The 18881-nt window shown below is 36.6% G+C and overlaps 1 protein-coding gene across 9 annotated transcripts in view; it reads right to left on the bottom strand.

Moving 5' to 3' along the window:
* Nucleotides 1–18881, bottom strand: part of BMPR1B (bone morphogenetic protein receptor type 1B) — a 391083-nt gene that overhangs the window by 40073 nt on the left and 332129 nt on the right. For 5 of the 9 annotated variants that reach the window (XM_032400866.1, XM_032400865.1, XM_032400869.1 and 2 more), the window contains 2 exons: nt 9744–9903; nt 384–481 (listed from right to left, as the gene is read on the bottom strand). In XM_032400866.1, coding sequence (XP_032256757.1) covers nt 384–481; nt 9744–9858 — 213 coding nt within the window. In that variant the 5' untranslated portion in view covers nt 9859–9903. Of the gene's footprint in view, nt 1–383; nt 487–9743; nt 9904–18881 lie in introns of all 9 variants that reach the window. The other 4 variants (XM_032400864.1, XM_032400863.1, XM_032400862.1 and 1 more) reach the window with 1 other exon arrangement.

Here is an 18881-nt window from a genome sequence, read left to right as displayed (position 1 = left end):
CATCCTGAAAATGTTATTTTCTATGAGAAAATTTCTCTTAAATTCCCATGTATTATCTTACCACAGCTTCTGCATTTCAACAAAACTACTATTACATTTGTAATAACCAGGGCACATAGCTATAAACTGAGGAAGAAGGCTTGGATTAATGCAATAAACTGGAATCTGAGCAAGATGATCTAATGAGTCACTAAGCAAGAAATTAACATTTGATTTTGAAATGAAGGCAGAATTGGCCCAATGAGAGAATTTTCAAATTATTTTCCAACTTACTAAAAAAACAGGCTAGTTAAGAAAAGCAATTGTTTTATCTAACTTGAAACCTGACTGTTTGAAAGCTAGCAATGAAAGGTTACAAAGTAGAATCAACTTATCTTCCTTACCCGACACTGAAAATCTGAGCCTTCTAGTCCTAGACATCCAGAAGTGACCACAGGCATCCCAGAATCATCTTCTTCTATCATTGTGAAACAATATCCATCTGTGCTAAAGACCAAACAGGCAAAGTAAGTGTGTGTGTGTGTGTGTGTGTGTGTGTGTGTGTGTGTGTACAGGGAAAGGAACATGTTTATCATTTGTTTTATTACACATAAGGACAAAGCCGATGATCATTACAGGTTACAATCTGTTAAGAGAATTCCAAAACTTCCTTTTATGAAATTTGATTTAATAACCATAAAACATTTGGTAATATTTTCTCTGTCTAGAAACTTGTGAGAAAGAAGGAGCCAAACTTACCATGTAACATACGCCATTAATAATCACATATACCAATTACTAAACACCTGCTTTGGCCCTCCATAGGCATCACCTCCACAAATCCAGAAAAATGACCCCGTGAGGAAGGCAGTATTGTTCTCACCTTCAAATGAGGCTCAGAGAGCTTGAGCAATTTTTCAAGGGCCTTACAGCAAATAAGAGGCCCAGCAGGAGTTTGCCCCCATGCAGGTGAACATTTATGCTGGTTCTATTTGCTCCAAATGAAATAAACTTATCTCTTACTAAGGCACCAAAAGAAAGACAGGTAGGAGCTGGGATCAGCACAGCATCACCGAGCTAAGATTCTGCCATTTGGTCCCTCTACTTTGGGTGATCTGTCATATGGAAACATCAAGCTTTGTTGTAAGCACCGGGGGGTGGGGGGAGGTGAGGATGAAGAACAGAAAGAAGGGGTCTTAACAAGACCACGGAAAGCAAAGAAACAAAATTCTAAATTTCTGTATGGCTTTCTAGATTTAAACAAAAAAAATTACTTATTCTATCTCATTTAATCCTCTCAACAACAATGGAAAGAAAGTGGTATTATTTCTATTTTACAGATGAGGAAATTAAAGTTAGGGAGTCTAATAAATGTATACAAGGTCACAGAACAAACGGTAACAGAATGAGGCCTTGAGTCAAGGACCTCTTGCTTCCTTCATCCCCACATTTTGCACTCTCCTCTCCTGGGGCCAAATCTGGAAAACAAGAACTCTGACATACAGAACTATTTATAAACAGACTTCACTGTCTTCACAAGTTAGGGTGATGAATGCCAGCAGACTCCTGATGTTAGTCACCAACCACTACTGCGTGTGCTAAGAAATAAAATACTAAATTATATCTCCATCTTTTTCTCATACATATGCTTGCTCAGCATCCAAGACAGATATGGCAACGTCATCCTGGAAGGTCAAGGGAGGAAAGCTCTGAGCACGGCCGGTATTAGCCGTGATTTGTGGGCTTGTCTATTCGGTATCAGTGGTAGCAGTATTCTGCCATACATTAGCCCTCCAGTTAGCATCAACACCCTTAGAATTGTTTACTCAGTTTGTAACCCTCAAGTGATCCAGAATGCCTCGGTTTATAAGAACTAGACCGGCAAAGTTCAAATACACTAACGAATGACTAAGAAGGGCCAATGATAAATCTCTTTGTTAGACTAAGGTCAAATGCATGAATATTGTCATGGAAGAAAGACTGCCTCTGAACAGCCCTTGCTCTGAATTCTTTGGGGGCTTTTTAGCCAATTTACTGAAATTGCTATGAAAATCTAAAGCATGTAAACACTGAAGGCAATAAATAAAAGAGCTGTCCCTTAGAAATTTAAACAATAAGAGCAAATAATACCCGTGTAATTTTTTTTTATTCCTTTCCTTCCCATTTAGACCATATGTGCAACTTCTATTTCTCATCAAAAATAAAATTCAGGAATTATCAGAAATAAAGTCACCTCAATCTTCTGACATTAGGACTTCAGAGCTAGAAAAAGTGATACAATATGTTAAATCTAAAAAGATTAATTTCTCCTTATTTATGAGTTTCCCTTACTGAAAATCTGAATATATGGAAAGACACTCATAAAGATCAAAAAAGAGAATTAAAAAAGTTGGTTAAGCTGTTAGCAAGTTACTCTGACAATGTCCCGGGAAACAAAGAAATCAGGGAGAGTAAATTCAAGCCTTAAAAATACACTCCCTTGTGGAGCTAAAAATACAAAGAGGGTGTGGAGGAGGAAAGAAGTCCTGGAGAAAAGTCAGTGTCCCCTAAGTCATCAACTGGGACAGAAACCAAATATGGAGCTGGAGGACAAGCCGAAAGGTTAGAGAACCATTTCAAGTGCATACTATCTGCAGCAAAGCAAAAATACTATTTTTTAAGACTTTATTTGTTCATGAGAGAGAAAGAGAGCACAAGAGGGAGTAGCGAGAGGCAGAAGCAGGCTCCCCCGCTGAGCAGGGAACCCAATGGGGGGCTTGATCTCAGGGCCCCGGGATCATGACCTGAGCCGAAGGCAGACGCTTAACCGACTGAGCCACCCAGGTGCAAAACAAAGCAATGCAAAAATAATTTATAAGCTTCTCATTGAAATTACTAGCTAGCAAGGGACACTAACTGCAAAGGAGCAGTGCAATTATAGAAGCTTAAGAATCACTTGAGAACTTTCAATTCTTGAGCAAACACAAATGTAAACCAAGCTGTGCTCCTGAGTCAGAGCTGTTCAACTCCCTCCACTGAGAGACGGCTGCTGACTGTCACAAAAGGCGATTAAGTCTTGGCACTGGCTTATTTGAATATTCTGCTGCCTGGCTGCCATGTTTAAGCTTAGTTTTTAAAAGTTTTATATTGATTATTATTACCCCAGTATTCCCACGGTGTTGAAAGTGGTAACAAGAAGAAATGAAGCCTCATGAAGAAAACACAAGTAGAAATCATTTTTAAAAAAACTGAAAGCAGTGAGATGTATATACACGCATGCCATCTGGTTACAGTAGTGATAATGAATTCTTAAAAAAAGGAAATTGATGTAACATTTCAAAAACGCTGCCCCTGTATTACAGGTAAAGACAAATCATGAACAAAATAGAACAGTTGCATACCAAGGGGATCAGTCATCATCACTGACTGCCTCTCAACATTATGTTAATTTATGAAAAAGCAAAGCATTTGAGAATTTATAGGTCATGTGAAGTCAAAGCACTGATGATGAACTTTTGTTAAAACCATCGGATGGTGCCACAGGTTTCTGGCAACTTGAATCTGCCCAAAACTCCAAAAGCAAAGAAGTGTCTAGAACATCTAGAGAGATCATTCGGGAATTAACTTCCTCAAGAGATTTTCAGTAAGAAGCAAGTAAGCGAGTAAGAAATGGATATACGAGGCCCAAAGTTTTGGATGGATGTGCATCCAGAGCCTGCACTCCTCTCATTTGTACTCGAATTGGGTTTATAAACTGCCTCTTGGACTCCAATTCCTTCATGAGTTCTTGTAGAATAGTCAGAAACCAATTCCATAAATGTCTAAGGTTGCACTGCCAGCATCTTTATCTAAGGTGCTCTCTTTATTGTTTTGTTTTAGTGAATCAAGTGTTTGTAAGGTTTACTCAGGATGTGGTCCCTTTACCTCTATTCTTCCACTAAGATGTTATGTTTCCCTGTTGCAGATGCTAGGGTTGTTCAGATACATGACCACCACGGTTGAGGAGAGACTACTGTAGAAGTTTTTTCTAACTAGTTTAGATCTTGATAAAGATTAATGTAACTATAAAATAATTTTTAAGCATTGGCTAAGAGTAGTTTATCTGTTCTGCTCAATCAGGGTGACAGGAAGTCTTAAAGCATTATTAAAATATTTTTTAAATTATCAAATAAATTAATTACTGAGTAGTTTAAAATTTGCTCTTGACAAAAATTAATTATATATATGGATACCTGCTGAAATGGATCTCTCTGCCCATAAGGATTATAGCTCTCTTGACTGATCAATATTTATTCCAGCTTTATTTCAGTATGCGAGAAATACTAGAATTCCTAAATTTCTCTCAAATTTCTTTTAGGTTTCAGCCAGAATTGATTGGAAAGACTGTTTGATTTTAAGTAGATTTTAAAATCAGTCCTTGAGAACCTTTTGTCTTCTAAAATACCTATTTCACATTCAAGGGAATAAAGAAAGTTTTTGAAGTTCTCTGTCACAGATAAACTCAAAAATACATACAAACTTTAGAGCCGTTATTTAAATCATATAAATTTTAATTAACTAAAACAGTAAAAGCTGCTTAGATCTTTGTTAACAGTAGTTCATTTGACAAACATTTATTGAGCACATGATGATTCCGGCAGAGTTAGATGCCCAGACACAAGCTGAGGAAGATGCAGCCTTAGCTCTGAGGGAGCTCATAGTCTATGAATGCCACAGTCCTAGGAGAAACCAAGTCATTCAACTTCTAGCAGTAAGGATAGAAATCATAAGCTAGTCAAGGTGTTTTCTACAGACTTGGGAAAAAAAGCAAAGAATATTGAAAGTGGTAGTTATCAAAGTAATAGAATCCTAAAGTGTATGTTTTTTTCCTTATCATCTTAGATGGGTAGATTCCCATAGTAGTGAGGGAAAGAGGGTAAAACATACGGCTACTACTGCGCCCCATCTCTGGTTTTTCCTCTGAGACGTCGTATCTCTACAGGAAGGTGAAGTTAAATTACTGATAAAGTTCCAACGTGAGAGATGCCTTTTACTTTATCTTCAAGAATGTGTAACTATCTTACGCCCTTCTCTAGCAGCCATTCCAAGTGATTTGGCATTTTGTTCATTTTTTTCTATGAGCTACAAGATCTTTTGAATTTGTCTCCATTTTTATATGAATCGAGCATTTGTATATTCTCACCTCACCACCCTGTGCAGATGCTCTCTGTCTCTCACTTAGATTGCTCCAAGAGCCTTCTAGCAGCCCTCCCTGTCCCCTCTCACTGGACTTGGAATGACTGTGTACAGCACTTCCTGAGAAACCTCGTATCTTCCTTCTGGGCTCGAAAATCTTCAATGGTTCTTTAAAAAATCATAAAGCTCAATATTCAGATGGTCTGAGCAACAATGGAATAAAATGGATGCAATGGAAGATGTATAAACAGAGGAGAACAATGTGCATTTTAAACATTCTGAGCTCTTAGGTCAGGAGCACCTGTCTGAAAACTCACATCATCACATTCAGCAAGAGGTTTAAAAGTCTTGGGTTAATGCAAACTTTATAAAAAGGCTCACGGCCCCTAAGCTTTCCCTTTTTTCCCCCTGTGACTCTTCAAGGTACAGTCAGGAGACTTATCTAATTCTTCATTTAGACAGCCTGGTGTCATATGCACATCCTTCGTGCAAACATCCGATGTGATTTATTACACCTGTAAGCCCGGAAAACTGTCCAGGCAGAATTCTTGGTCAAACCCAGTAAGATAAAAAGTAATGTATTTAAAATCATCTCTGAAAAAGAGTAAAAAATAATTTTTAGAAATGGATAGACTTGTGCAAGGGTCTGGGCGAACTTGAGAGAGGTGGTGAGTAGTAACAAAAAATGACTATCACAGGCCAAGTCAAGTAAAACAGGGACGGATACATAAAGCAGGACCAGATTATACAAAGAAAAAAAATAGACAAACAAGGCTTGAAAATAAGACAAAACACTGGCATGGTGAAAGTCATGTAAAGAGTTATTGCAGGAGACTTTGAAGCATTCAAGGTGTGTAGTGATAGTCTCAGGTCCAAGGAATAAATCTAGAAAAGGAATGGGAAGGATTCACAAATGTAACAGCTGGAAAGATATTTAGAAGATAGATATTATCTTGAGAGAGAGAAAATAATGGCTTCACCCCTTATTTTGAGTTATGGATATTAAAAAAGATTCTAGTACTTTCTTCAGCATCCTTGCACTGCATCCTCTAACATGTATGCCATGAGGCAATGGAAACAGCATGGGTTTGGGAAGCAGACACACCTGCCCCGGATAGGAATCAAGGCCAAGAATGAGTCTGGCCCTGGTGTTGGCTGGCTGGTAATGTGAGTGATGCTACTTATGAAGAGTTTAAAAACCCTCTAAACTTTACACATATTTTCTGAATTATCAGGTGGGATTCCAGAATCTCTTTTAAGTAGGATATAGCCATGATTCAGGCCACTTTTTAAGAGTATTCCGTCCAGGAATATGGGAGTGGTAATGTACCTGAGACCTACCTAGGATACCCAGATTGGCTAAGAACTGCCTACTACAAGGTCTCAGGCCACACAGCTTGAACGAGCCCTCATCTAAGCTTCAACAAAGCATGCCCTGGGCTTTAGAACTGGTTTACCTAGGAGTGCAAGACTGAATGCAATATTACTCCAAGTGTGTTCCCTTGCAGGTCAGCAAACTGCTTGTTACTGGTCTGTGAGGAGTTAATACAGAAATGGAAACTTGCCTAGCAATAAATTTAGCTCTAATGAATCTCAATAATAGAAAAATAGAAAAATTGAACATATGATTTATAAGTTTTTAAAATTTATTTTCTAGTAATTCATTTTTATTGTACTTTATAAAAATATCAGTGCAACTGATGGGGCGGGGGACTATCTTTCACCAGAAATAGCATGAGAAGTACTGATTGTTGGAAGTCAAAACAGTAGATCATGGGCTTACAAGAATGGAGGCCTGAATTTATTCTAAGGTCTTGGGGCCCAGGAACAAAAGCAGCCCCTGTGATTCACACGACTGATCTCAGCTCACAGGAAACTCAAATGGAGTTAACATCTTGCTAGCAAAAACGATGTGCATTTTACCCAAGAGTGAATATTCACTCCTTTGATATCTAGTTCAGGGGGTGGCTGATGGTCAAGAATTCAGGACTTTGGAATACATAGTTCTAAACTGCACTTACCAAGGTCAATAAATCTGACCGCCAGGTTTTGGTTCTTATCCGACTTGACCTCTAACAGCTTCTAACACAGCTGACCTTACTTGCTCCCTCTGTAAACCTGGCTTCAATGATTACCATACTCACTGCTTTTTGTTCATTCTGAATCTTCTGAGAAGAGCCTCTTTGACCCAGGCATTAAATGTATCCAGGCTCAGTCCTACTCTGGTCTACCAGATTGTTCTATTACTGTACTCAATTTTTCACGCCCCGCCCTAGCCATGGCTTCTCTCCAAAGCTGAGCTTGACCATATCACTTGCTTTGGTAAGTGGAATGTTAGAGGACATGCCACAAATACAAGAGGTTGCTCCCTCCCAGTCAAGTGAGAAAGAACATGCCCTGGTTATCTTCTGGTTCAAGAAGGATGAACAAATATGTGGAGCAGGCCGATGCCAAGCCCACCCAATCCAGCAGGACCCAGCACAGCTGCAGCCGATATGTAGACCCAGGAATGAAAAAATAAATGTCTTTAGTTGTAAGTCATTTGTTTCACAGCAAAAACTGACTCATGTTCTACTCTAGACTCTCCCCGCAAACTCTTCATCTCAGCTCCAGATCCACATCCCATGGCCTACTCTTTGGTATCTCCATTTGCAGGTGTCAAAAACCTTAAACTCAGCATGTCCAGATTGGAACTTAAATATTCCCCTCTGTCCTCTTTCATTAAAAGCCTACACTGTACATCTAAACGTACCTCCAACAACCTGTGAAGCCCCTCTGGGCCCCTCGCACATCCAGTTCATCAACATAAAACTTTCCTTCTAAATAGCTCCCCAACACATGCACCTCCCTCTTGCGCCAGCACCACCCAAGTCCAAGATCATGGCCTTCCGAAATCCACATTAATACTACTGCTACTCCTGCTTAAACAAATCCCCCTCCGTGGCCTCCTAATGCTTCCAGGAATAAGACGAACATTCTTAATAGAGCCGACCAGGCCATGGGGAAACTTTCCTGGCTCCAGGCTCAATTGCAGCCACACCTCCTCCTGCTCGCTGCACGTTAGGAAAACCAGCCTTCTCTGAACATGCCAACCTTCTCCTTCCCACACAGAGCACCTGCACTGCAGTGAGCCCTGTCTGATCACTTTCCTCCGAGTTAACGCAGGACACTCTAATGGCCTACAGGGAGAAGAGGACAAAATATTTAAAGTTGGGATAATTTCGGAAGGCCTACACATATGACCACCAGAAATAGCTCAAATGACACACCTAGATTTATTCTTAATTACTACACACTCAGGAAACACAGTAAAATATCTCCCTAATATGTTTTCTCCTGATAATTTTTTCTTCAGAAAACTTTGACATTTTCCTGATACTTTTGCCATTTACTACAAACAGGTAGTGTTTCCCGGGAAATACGTCTGAGCTCTGGAATCATTTTACCGCGGCCCAAGTCTCAGTGATCCCCACTTTGTTCTATCATATAAAAGCCGAGTTACTAGACTTCTCTGGGCCGTGAATTCCTTACGTCTAATGAATGGTAAGAAATAAGCATGCCCTACCATGCTGAGTCGTTTTGCTGATTAAAGGAGATATGTATTTATGAATATACCTAACATTCTTCCCGGTCATTCAATTAATATATATTTCTTGAGCTATCTATCTCAGGATATGCTTTCTTTCTCAGGAAGAAAAAAAAAAAAAAAAGCATTCACCTCAGCTTCATGCTCCTTCCTGGGTAAAGAGGCTCCAAATGATTGCTCAGATATTCTGCCTGGACTCCAAACCTAGCAGCCCATCTTCCCATTTAGTTCTATTGCCCTTCTTGAGGGAGATTCTGCTTTTCTGCCACTTTAACTCTTGAGATCTGCACTTGTCTGTTTATTCTGCCATGTCTCCCTGGGCACATTGGCCTCATGATGCTATACCTCTTTACCCACTGCTGTCCCCATGGAGGGGGGGGTGTAAATGCAGGTTAGAGTGCCTAGAAAAATGGATGTAGCTGCATTAAGATGTGTAAGAAAGAAAGCGGTAAACAGTCCAGTTTCAACTAAAGTTTTGATACAGATATGATTATCCACTAAGGAGTTTATTCTCTAATACTCTGGCAATATTTTATCCTAACATCTGGTAGACTCATCACGTGAGCTCTATCACTTTACTGTTTCCCAGAGCCAGTGAATATTCCTAACAACTCAGGTGTTCTTTCCAAAATATTAACCACCATTGACATGATGAATTGTTAAAACAAATAAAAATTATCCTCACACATATGACACCCCCTACTATTGAATTTATTTTGGGGACAAGGTTTTTTGAAATAAAACAATTGATTTTTGCTCCTTGACACTTGTCCCAAGCCTGGGACTTGTGTTCTATGTTTATGTACATGTGTGATATTTGCAGCAAGGAAGAAGAATCTCAGAACACCATTTCAGGCCAAAATGCAATTTAATATTTTTCTAAACATAGGCACAGCTCTGAGAGTTAATGGAGTTAGGCACTATTCCCCAAAATGTGTTCTTGGAAAACATCAGCCTACAATTCCGTAGTCAAAAAAGCATGACTTTCTGTTAAAATGAGGTTTAAATAATTTATATGACCAACCTGCAAATATTGTTGACTGAGTCTTCTGGACAATGGTGGTGGCATTTGCAACGCAAGATCTTTGGACGAGGGGTGGGGGCTGTACTCTCACCATCCTCTTTCTTGGTGCCCACATTTACTTTTCCTGAACTTCGCAAAAGCATGTTATCAAGTAAGTTTGCTGAAAAGAACAAACAGTAAGAGTTTAAGTATCTGTGGGATAGCCCAGCCAAAGTCTTCTACCCAAAGAACAATGAGATTAAACAAAATATTAAGTATTTGTGATACTTAAAGATTTAAATATAAAACAGTTGTTTTAATGATTTTGATATTAGAAATTATGCTCAGGATAACTCTACTTATAGAATTGTTATAATTATGTAATATATGTCTCATATAAAATACAGAAATTCTCATCACCCTTTCAGGATAGCATCCTATACATTAAATTATAATAGTTGTATTTGATTGAGTACAACGAGCTCAATGAGCACTAATATACAGATCATCCCTACTCTGTATGGTAATGGTATGGGTAAATATCATTCCCATTTGCAGATGAGAAAATTAAGACTCAAAGTTTAAGTGATCTGCACACAGCTAATAAATCATGAAGCCAGCACTTAAACCCAGATTGTTTGGACCCTAAAACTGTCTTCCTATTAGTCTCTTATATTTTAGGTGTATCATATATTTTTAAAGAAATTATTAGAAATATTTAATATGCAAAATTGGTGGGAAGATGAAAACTTAGTTATGATACATCTTCCCCAACAGCATTTACATGAAAAGTACCTTCCCATTATAGTAGCAATGGTTCTACAACTTGAATGGACGACATGATACAACAGTAGATGTGATCTCTAGAGACCGATTTTCTGAGTTCATAATTAGATTTTACTATTTACCAGTTGGTTGACCTTGGATAACTTTATAAATAATCTCACTGTGCTTCACTTATCATTAAAGTAGAGATAATTATAAGCACCTACCTCATGTCAACAGCTTAGAATGTATATGTTACATAGTAATACTTGATAGATGTTAGCTAATAGTATTGGAAAGATCTAATCTTTTTTTACTTTTTAAACAGTAAGATTTCGTGGTGCCTGGGTGACTCGGTTGAGTGACTGCCTTCTGCTCAGGTCATGATCCTGGAGTCCCAGGATCGAGTCCCGCCTCGGGCTCCCTGCTCAGCAGGGAGTCTGCTTCTCCCTCTGACCCTCCGCCCTCTCATGCGCTCTCTCTCTCTCATTCTCTCTCTCAAATGAATAAATAAAATCTTTAAAATAAATAAATAAATAGTAAGATTTCATTCATATAGGGTGACTTATCACTGAGATGGTTTTCATACTTTCCCTCTTTACTACCACCTTTGGAAAGTAATGATGCCCGCCAGGGGGACATGCATTATCTGATACCTATTATGTTCCAGGCATTGGGGCAGGAGTTCTCATACATGCTACACATCACTGAATAAACTGTCAACCTGAGCAATGTTTGATTTAAGATCTCTCTCACAACACATTGAGCTTGCCTATAATTAAAACAAATCTCAACAAAAAATATGATCGACAACACGTTGGGTTAAAAAATTGAAATTCTAGGCCAGAGATGCAATATACTCAATAGATGTGTTACACAATATGCATGTGTTCATTTCTTAAACCACAAATTAATGCCTCTAGCCACTGGTCACATCAGAGAATGAGAAGTTTAAAAAGAAGATATATTTTTTCCTGACTTCCTGTATGGTAAGCTAGTTAGGTAAATTCTTAGAGAGTAATAACTGATGGGGAAAGCAATAAAATGTATTAAATCAATTTACCAGAATTTCCCCAATCATTAATTCTAAATTCATTAGATTTTTCAAATTTATATAAGATGTGTACCTAACTTTCTCAAAGTTTCTTAAATTTTAGTCTAGAGAAGACATGAAGATTGTAAATGTGCATATGCAGAGTTTGTTATACGCAGAATCTCGGGCGACTCAAAGTGATTCTGATTCCATAGGTCTCAGGCGAGCCAAGGAAAGTGAATATTCAAGATCCCATGTGACTGTGAGACTGATCATGTGCAGACTCCACTTTGAGAAACTCAGGACTAGATTAAGCAAATAATATTTATTTAATCCAACCATATAATTCATTGCAATAGATGTATATTATCTCTATACAATAGGAGGCTTATCCTTAAATTCCAAAATAAACATATTATATGTTACTCTCTTGTATTTAAAGCATTTGTTACAAGTTTGCCTGCATAAACACCTCAGCACCGCTTGCTCTCCAGGTGCAGTGCGTGTTGGTAAGCCTATAGATCACCCTGCCATGTTGGCTTCCTTCTTTTTAAATCTGGTTCTCAATCTTACCAACTTTATGACCTGAGTAACATCGAAGTAACTCTAAGTGATGAAAATAAGTTATTTAAAATTTATTACATCCTGCTTCCTTCATACCAGACCGCTTCTCTTTTAAGTTTTAAAGCAAAATAATTAAAATTCATTTATTATGCATATGTCTCATTAGCAAATATGTATCAGGTGCCTTTCCTGTTCCAGGCACAGCCTGATTATGTAGGATGAACTGAACATACACAGGATTTCCCATCTGGTGAGAAAAGTGGTTAAATGGAATGTTTACACTGAAAGGTCTCCATTAGAAAAGGAAGCATCTTCATACTATCGGAAATAAGATGTCATTTAGTAAGAAACGTTTTTAGAAAGGATTCATAATTTTCTCACATTTTAAATTTATTTAGACTGATATAAATTCTAGCTAGAAGGAGGTTCTTTGCAATATTGCTTCTAACAACCCACATTTACAACAGGGGATAAGTCAGATCTCTAAAAAGAGATTCCTATATAGTCATTAAAATGTTGGTGTGGAAATATACTTATTGGTAAGAAAAATATTAAAATCTATTTTTTGTTGGAAAGGGTAGATTACAAAGTATTTTAATTATGAATCCCACTAGAATAACAGGAAAAAAAGGCTTAAAAAAATGAACCTACAATATAAAAGAGAGCAATAAAAAACCTGGTAAGCAGAAGGAAAGCAGTTAACTGATTTAACTAAGCCAAAGATGCTGATTCCTAGGCCAAAGGTAGAGAAAAGTCAAGAAGCAAAACAATTTTACCACTTAACTCCAAAAAGACCCCAAAGTGGTACCACAAGTTGCTTTTAGAAGTAGAGTTCAGCTGCCCTCTCCCATCCCCAAATGCTGGTAACATCACCTGCACCCTCCCCACCCCCGCATCCCCACAGAAGACTGGAAGAGTAAATCTGTTATGCCTATCACTGAGATGCCTTCCTTATGTTCCTGTTTTACTATCAAGGTGAGGGGCTGTAGAAAACTAAGCACAGGGGAGGGTGGGGGTACAACCTTACTGCAAACATTCAGTGACCATTTACACTGGCTGTTGACTCCTCCTATCCTCTCCCTCTACATGGCTTCCAGAACTTGATGCAGCCTGACTTATCTCTTCTTTACTCAGGAATTTGACCAGGTCAAGAACAAACAAAATACCTAAAGACAGAGATATTAGAGGTTTCTCAGCGAAACAGCCCTGCAGTATTATCTTATGGTAAGGCCCGCTGATGACAAGATCTACCCAATGAACAGAGCTTCCAATCTGCTTTTACAGTGATCCATTCTCTTATGCACAAACCACTAATTCAGGGTCACTAGATATATGAAGAAAGCCTCAAATCTCAAATACTGAGAACAAAACACACACACACAAAAGAAATCCACTTGGAAGAAACATACAATGGGAAAAAAAACCTTAAAAAACAATTAATACTGTCATTTTTTATTAAAAAAAATACATCAATGAAACAAGAACGTGTTGCTACAAAAAGGGAGTAACAAATAAGGAACTCTAAAAATATGATTGCATAAATTAAAATCTCAATAGGTGAGTTGAGATAAAGATCAGGAAATCTCCCACAATGTAGGGCAAAACACAGAGATGGAAGAGTTCAGTAAATTAGAGCATCAATCTAGGAAATTCAAAACGTGAATAATAATATCATCTCCAAAAAGAAAGACTTGAGAAAATAGAGGGGAGGAAATCATCAAATAAATAGTGTACAATTCCCATAACTGAAAATCATGATTTTCTAGTTTGAAAGGATTCATAGAGTATACAAATAGACCTACAACAAGGTATGTCATAAAATTTTATAACACTACAGGCAAAGGGAGATCTTATATAACATATATTTTATATATTTAAAGATAAAAATAAAAGATTAAAAGTAAGTGTAGCACTGAATTTTCTACAGCAAAACTGGAAACTAGAATAAAATAATGTCTTCAAAATTCTGAGGGAAAGTGTTTCAAATCCAGAAATCAATACCTGGGCAAATTACAAATCAAATATAACATGAAAAAAAAATTTTGAAGATTTTTAAGGTGTCAAAAATTTATCTCTCCTACACCTTTCTCAGGAAGCTATTGGAGGAGATGTTCTGCCCAAATGAAACAAGAAAACGGAAGAAATGAGTTTCTGCTATGGGAGATCCAACCCAAGAGAAGAGCGAAGCATCCTCTCAAGATAATGGTAAACGTGGATAGTAAGATGAAAACTATGACTGGACCGAAAGAACGACCAGACCTGACTGAAGGCAGGTCAAAAAATTCTGGAAGACAGAGGTCCAAAAAGTTAAAATTAATAAAATCACTCAGGCATTTTAAATTTAAACTGATTAAGAGTTAGAAAATTAATTTGTGATGGAAATATAGGAATCTAAGGAAACAGATAAGGTTTTAACTTCTATACATATAGCACAGCGGATGGAGATATGTATACAGTGGGGGAGAGAGTGGTAAAGCTTCAAAAGTGGAAAGTCAAAGGTAACGCCTAAACTTGAATAATCAAGAGGTAGCCATACAATTATCTGTTTAGAGAAACGGAGAAAAATACAAAAAGAAAGAATGTAAAAAGGAACAGGTATACTTGCTAGTAAACAGGAGAAATTGGAAGGATACTTTAAGAAAAAATAAGCCAGCCTCTTTATGTTAAAAAAAAAATAGGTTCTGAAATAAGGTATCTCATATGATAAATCCTCTGTAGTCTGTGCGTGTGTGATAAAAATGAAAGATTCACATCTATATGGATATTGAGGAAATGTATGAAGATCTTAGTTCTTGTGGAAAATTTAATTACCTCTGTCAAGAACTACTAATTTTGCATCACAAAATTTTTCATAGCTTGCATTCAAACGAACCATGATATATGTTTTTACATCAGCATGGATCTATGGCGTAGCTATAGATAGTAGTTGGAGCTATTTAAATGCATTTGCAGATTGCTTCTCACTTCAAAACAGGAAGTAATTAGTCTCATATCCTGATGTGGAATAAAGAACATCAATGAACAAGGAAAACTCAGGCAATCAAAAAAGAAAATCCAGCAAGGAAGAAGAAACTTCCCTAGATAATCTTCATTATGGGATACACCACCGAACCAATGAACGTTGGCTTGGTGGTAACACTAAATCCACTATGGTTTACCATATTTTATGTGTTTGTGTATGTGTGTGCCTCAGTTTATATGGCAAGTTAGCAACAATCTATTTTGAGGTATTCTGTAGAACATTCTAAGTTAACTATTTCAGTTATTAACATGGAAAGATACCTGAGTCTACTAGCTCCAAGCAAGTTTTAGTCAACTCCTGGCTCTCAAACGCTGGACAAATCAGCGAAAAACCATACTTTCTATATAAATAAGGATGAAATAGTGCTGCATAATCTTTCTAAAATACTTAACATATTAACATGTAGTCAGAATGTATGTCATTTTACCAGAAACATTCCTCAAGAACAAAAAAAAAGGAGAAAAAAAATATTGCTAGCTCATAACAGAGATACCATTTCTATAAAGTGAGTTAACAGATCAGATCCTGAATAAGCATGTAAGGTTGCATTCATACAATGTAACCTATACACGTAAAAGTGGTGAGATCATAAAATGATTTCTTTAATTAGCATTATTAAAGAAATGAATGGTTAAATGCAAATGAGACAAGGGGACACTTCACTTGCTTTTGCCAAAATAATCAAATCAAGAGGGTAATTTATATAAAAGTGTGCAACTGCTACTTAGGAGTCAATTAATCTATATGTGTTTAACTCCCCGTGAAATGAAATTCATTATCACACAATATTTCTCATCGTGAGATAAAATAATTGAGTGATAATTTGGAGGTTAATAGAAGCATCAGCAGCAGAATGATGAAATGATTAGCAGAATGATCTGATTAGATTCATCTTAAAATCTAAGAACACTGTTAAAAAGAAAAATTATAAGATGTTTTTCTTCTTGAGATATAACTGACATTCAACATTATATAAGTTCCAGGTGGACAATATGATGATTCGCTATGTGTGTATATTGCAACAGATCATCACAATAAGTCTAATTAACATCCATCACCATGCATTGGTTTTTTTTTCTTATAATGAGAACTTTTAAGATCTCTCTTAGCAATTTTCAAAATGCAAGATAGTATTGTTAACTGTATTACATATTAACTGTATAACGATATCATAGTGTCATGCTGCACATTAAATTCCCATGACTAATTTTATAGGTGGAAGTTTATACCTTTTGACTCTCTTCAGCCATTTCGCCCACTCCCCTCCCCTGCCTCTAGCAACCAACAATCTGTTTTATCAATGAGCCTGACTTCTTTGTTTTGTATTGTTTTGTAAGCCTCCACATATAAGTGAGACCATATGGTATTTGTCTTTCTCTGTCTTATTTCACGTTAACATAATGGCCTCAAGGTCCATCCATGCTGCCACAAATGGCAAGATTTCCTTCTTTTTATGACTAATACTATTTCAGTGTGTATTTATATACCACATTTTTTATCCATTCATCCATTGATGGATGCTTAAGTTGTTTCCATATCTTGGCTATTATAAATAATGCAGCAATGAAGATGGGGTGCATATATCTTTTCAAGTTAAGTATTTTCATTTTTCTTTGGGTAAATATCCAGAAGTGAAATTGCTGGATAATATGGTAAGGTTTTTTAATGTTGAGGAACCTCCATACTGTTTTCCATAGCAGTTGCACCAATTTAGATTCCCAACAATAGGGCCCAAGGGTTCCCCTTTCCCCACATCCTTGCCAGCATTTATACGTTGTTTGTTTCTTTCTTTGATAATAACCATTCTAACGGGTGTGATGTAAAATCTCATTTTGTGTTGTATTTCCCTGATGATTAATAAAGTTGAGCATCTTGCCATGTACCTGTTTGGCATCTATATGTCTTCTTTGGAAAAGCATCAATTCAGATCCTCTGCCCATTTTCAAATCATTTATTTTTACTATTGATTTGTATGAGTTCTTTATACATTCTGATATATAAAGATATATCCCTTATCAGATGTATGATCTGCAAATATTTTCTCCCACTTAGTAGGTTGTCTTTTTTATTTTATCAATGATTTTCTTTTGGGTGCAGAAGCTTTTCAGTTTGAGATATAGTCCCACTTGTTTATTTTTTTGCTTTAGTTGCCTTTGTTTTTGGGGTCAGATCCAAAAAATCATCACCAAGACTAATATCAAGGAGCCTATGCCTATGTTTTCTCCTAGGAGTTTTATGGTTACCAGTCTTAAGATCAAGGTTTTAATCCATTTTGAGTAAATTTTTGTGTATGGTATAAGACAGTGGCTGAGTTTTCCCAACACCATTAACTGAAGAAACTGGCCTTTTCCTACTTTATATATTCTTGGCTCCTTTGTCATAAGTTAATTGACCATGTATGCATGGGTTTATTTCTAGGCTCTCTGTTCTATTAATCTATGTGTCTGTTTTTATGCCAATACCATACTGTTATGATTACTATAGTTTTGTAATATATAGTTGAACAATACTGGTATGAACTGTGCAGATTTTATAGGTAGGTTCTTTTTGATAAATACAGTACAGCACTGTAAACGTATTTTCTCTTCCTTATGATTTTTTTAAATAACATTTTCTTTTTCTAGCTTATTTTATTGTAAGATTACAGTATATAATACATATAACATACAAATATGTGTTAATCAACTGTTTATGTTATCAGTAAGGCTTCCAGTCAACAGTAGGTTATTAGTTTAGGGGGAGTAAAAAGTTATAAGTGAATTGTTGACTTCATAGGGGACAAGCACCCCTAAACCCCACATTGTTAAAGGGTCAACTATAGTTTGAAATCAGGGAGCATGATGCCTCCAGCTTTGTTCTTCTTTCTCAAGACTACTTTGGCTATTTGGTGTCTTTCATGGCTCCATAAAAATTTTAGAATTGTATGCCACCGGAATTTTGATGGGGTTTGCACTGAATCTGTATATTGCTTTGGGTGGTATGAACATTTTAACAATATTAATTTTTACAATTTGTGACCATGAAATATTTTTCCATTTATTTGTGTCAATTCTTTCATCCAATGTCTTATAGTTTTTAGTGCATAGATCTTTCATCTCCTTGGTTAAATTTATTCCTAGGTATCTTATTCTTTTTGATACACTTGTAAATGAGACTATGTTCTTAATTTTTCTTTTTGATATTTCATTACTAGTGTATAGAAATGCAACAGATTTCTATATATTGATTTTATATCCTGCAACTTTATTGGATTTAATTTACTAGTTCTAATGTTTTTTGGTGGAGTCCTTAGCCTCTGTAAACTGTAATATCTTTACTTCTTTCTTTCCAGTATGGATCTCTTTTATTTCTTTTTCTTATCTAATTGTTCTGGCTAGGATTTCCAATACCATGTTGAATGAAAGTGGTGAGAGTGGGCATCCCTGTCTTATTCTGATCTTAGAAGAAAAGCTACCAGCTTTTCACTACTGAATATAATGTTAGCTGTGGGCTTCTTGTAGATGGTCTTTATTATTTTGAGGTGAATTTCCTCTATACCTTCTTTGTCAAGAGTTTTTTATTATAAATGGATGTTGATTTTTGTCAAGTGCTTTTTCTGTATCCATTGAGTTGATCATATGATTTTTATCCTTCCTTTTGTTAATATGGTATATCACATTGATTAATTTGTGGATGTTGAACCATCCTTATATCCCTGGAATAAATTCCACTTCATCATGGTGAATGATACTTTTAATGTGTTTATATTCAGTCTGCAAATATTTTGCTGAGGATT

The sequence above is a fragment of the Phoca vitulina genome, unplaced genomic scaffold (genome assembly GCF_004348235.1).
Source record: "Phoca vitulina isolate PV1807 unplaced genomic scaffold, GSC_HSeal_1.0 scaffold3, whole genome shotgun sequence".
NCBI classification, from domain to species: domain Eukaryota; kingdom Metazoa; phylum Chordata; class Mammalia; order Carnivora; family Phocidae; genus Phoca; species Phoca vitulina.
Note: the sequence above shows the minus strand (reverse complement) of the source record. Positions and strands in the feature narration are given on the sequence as shown.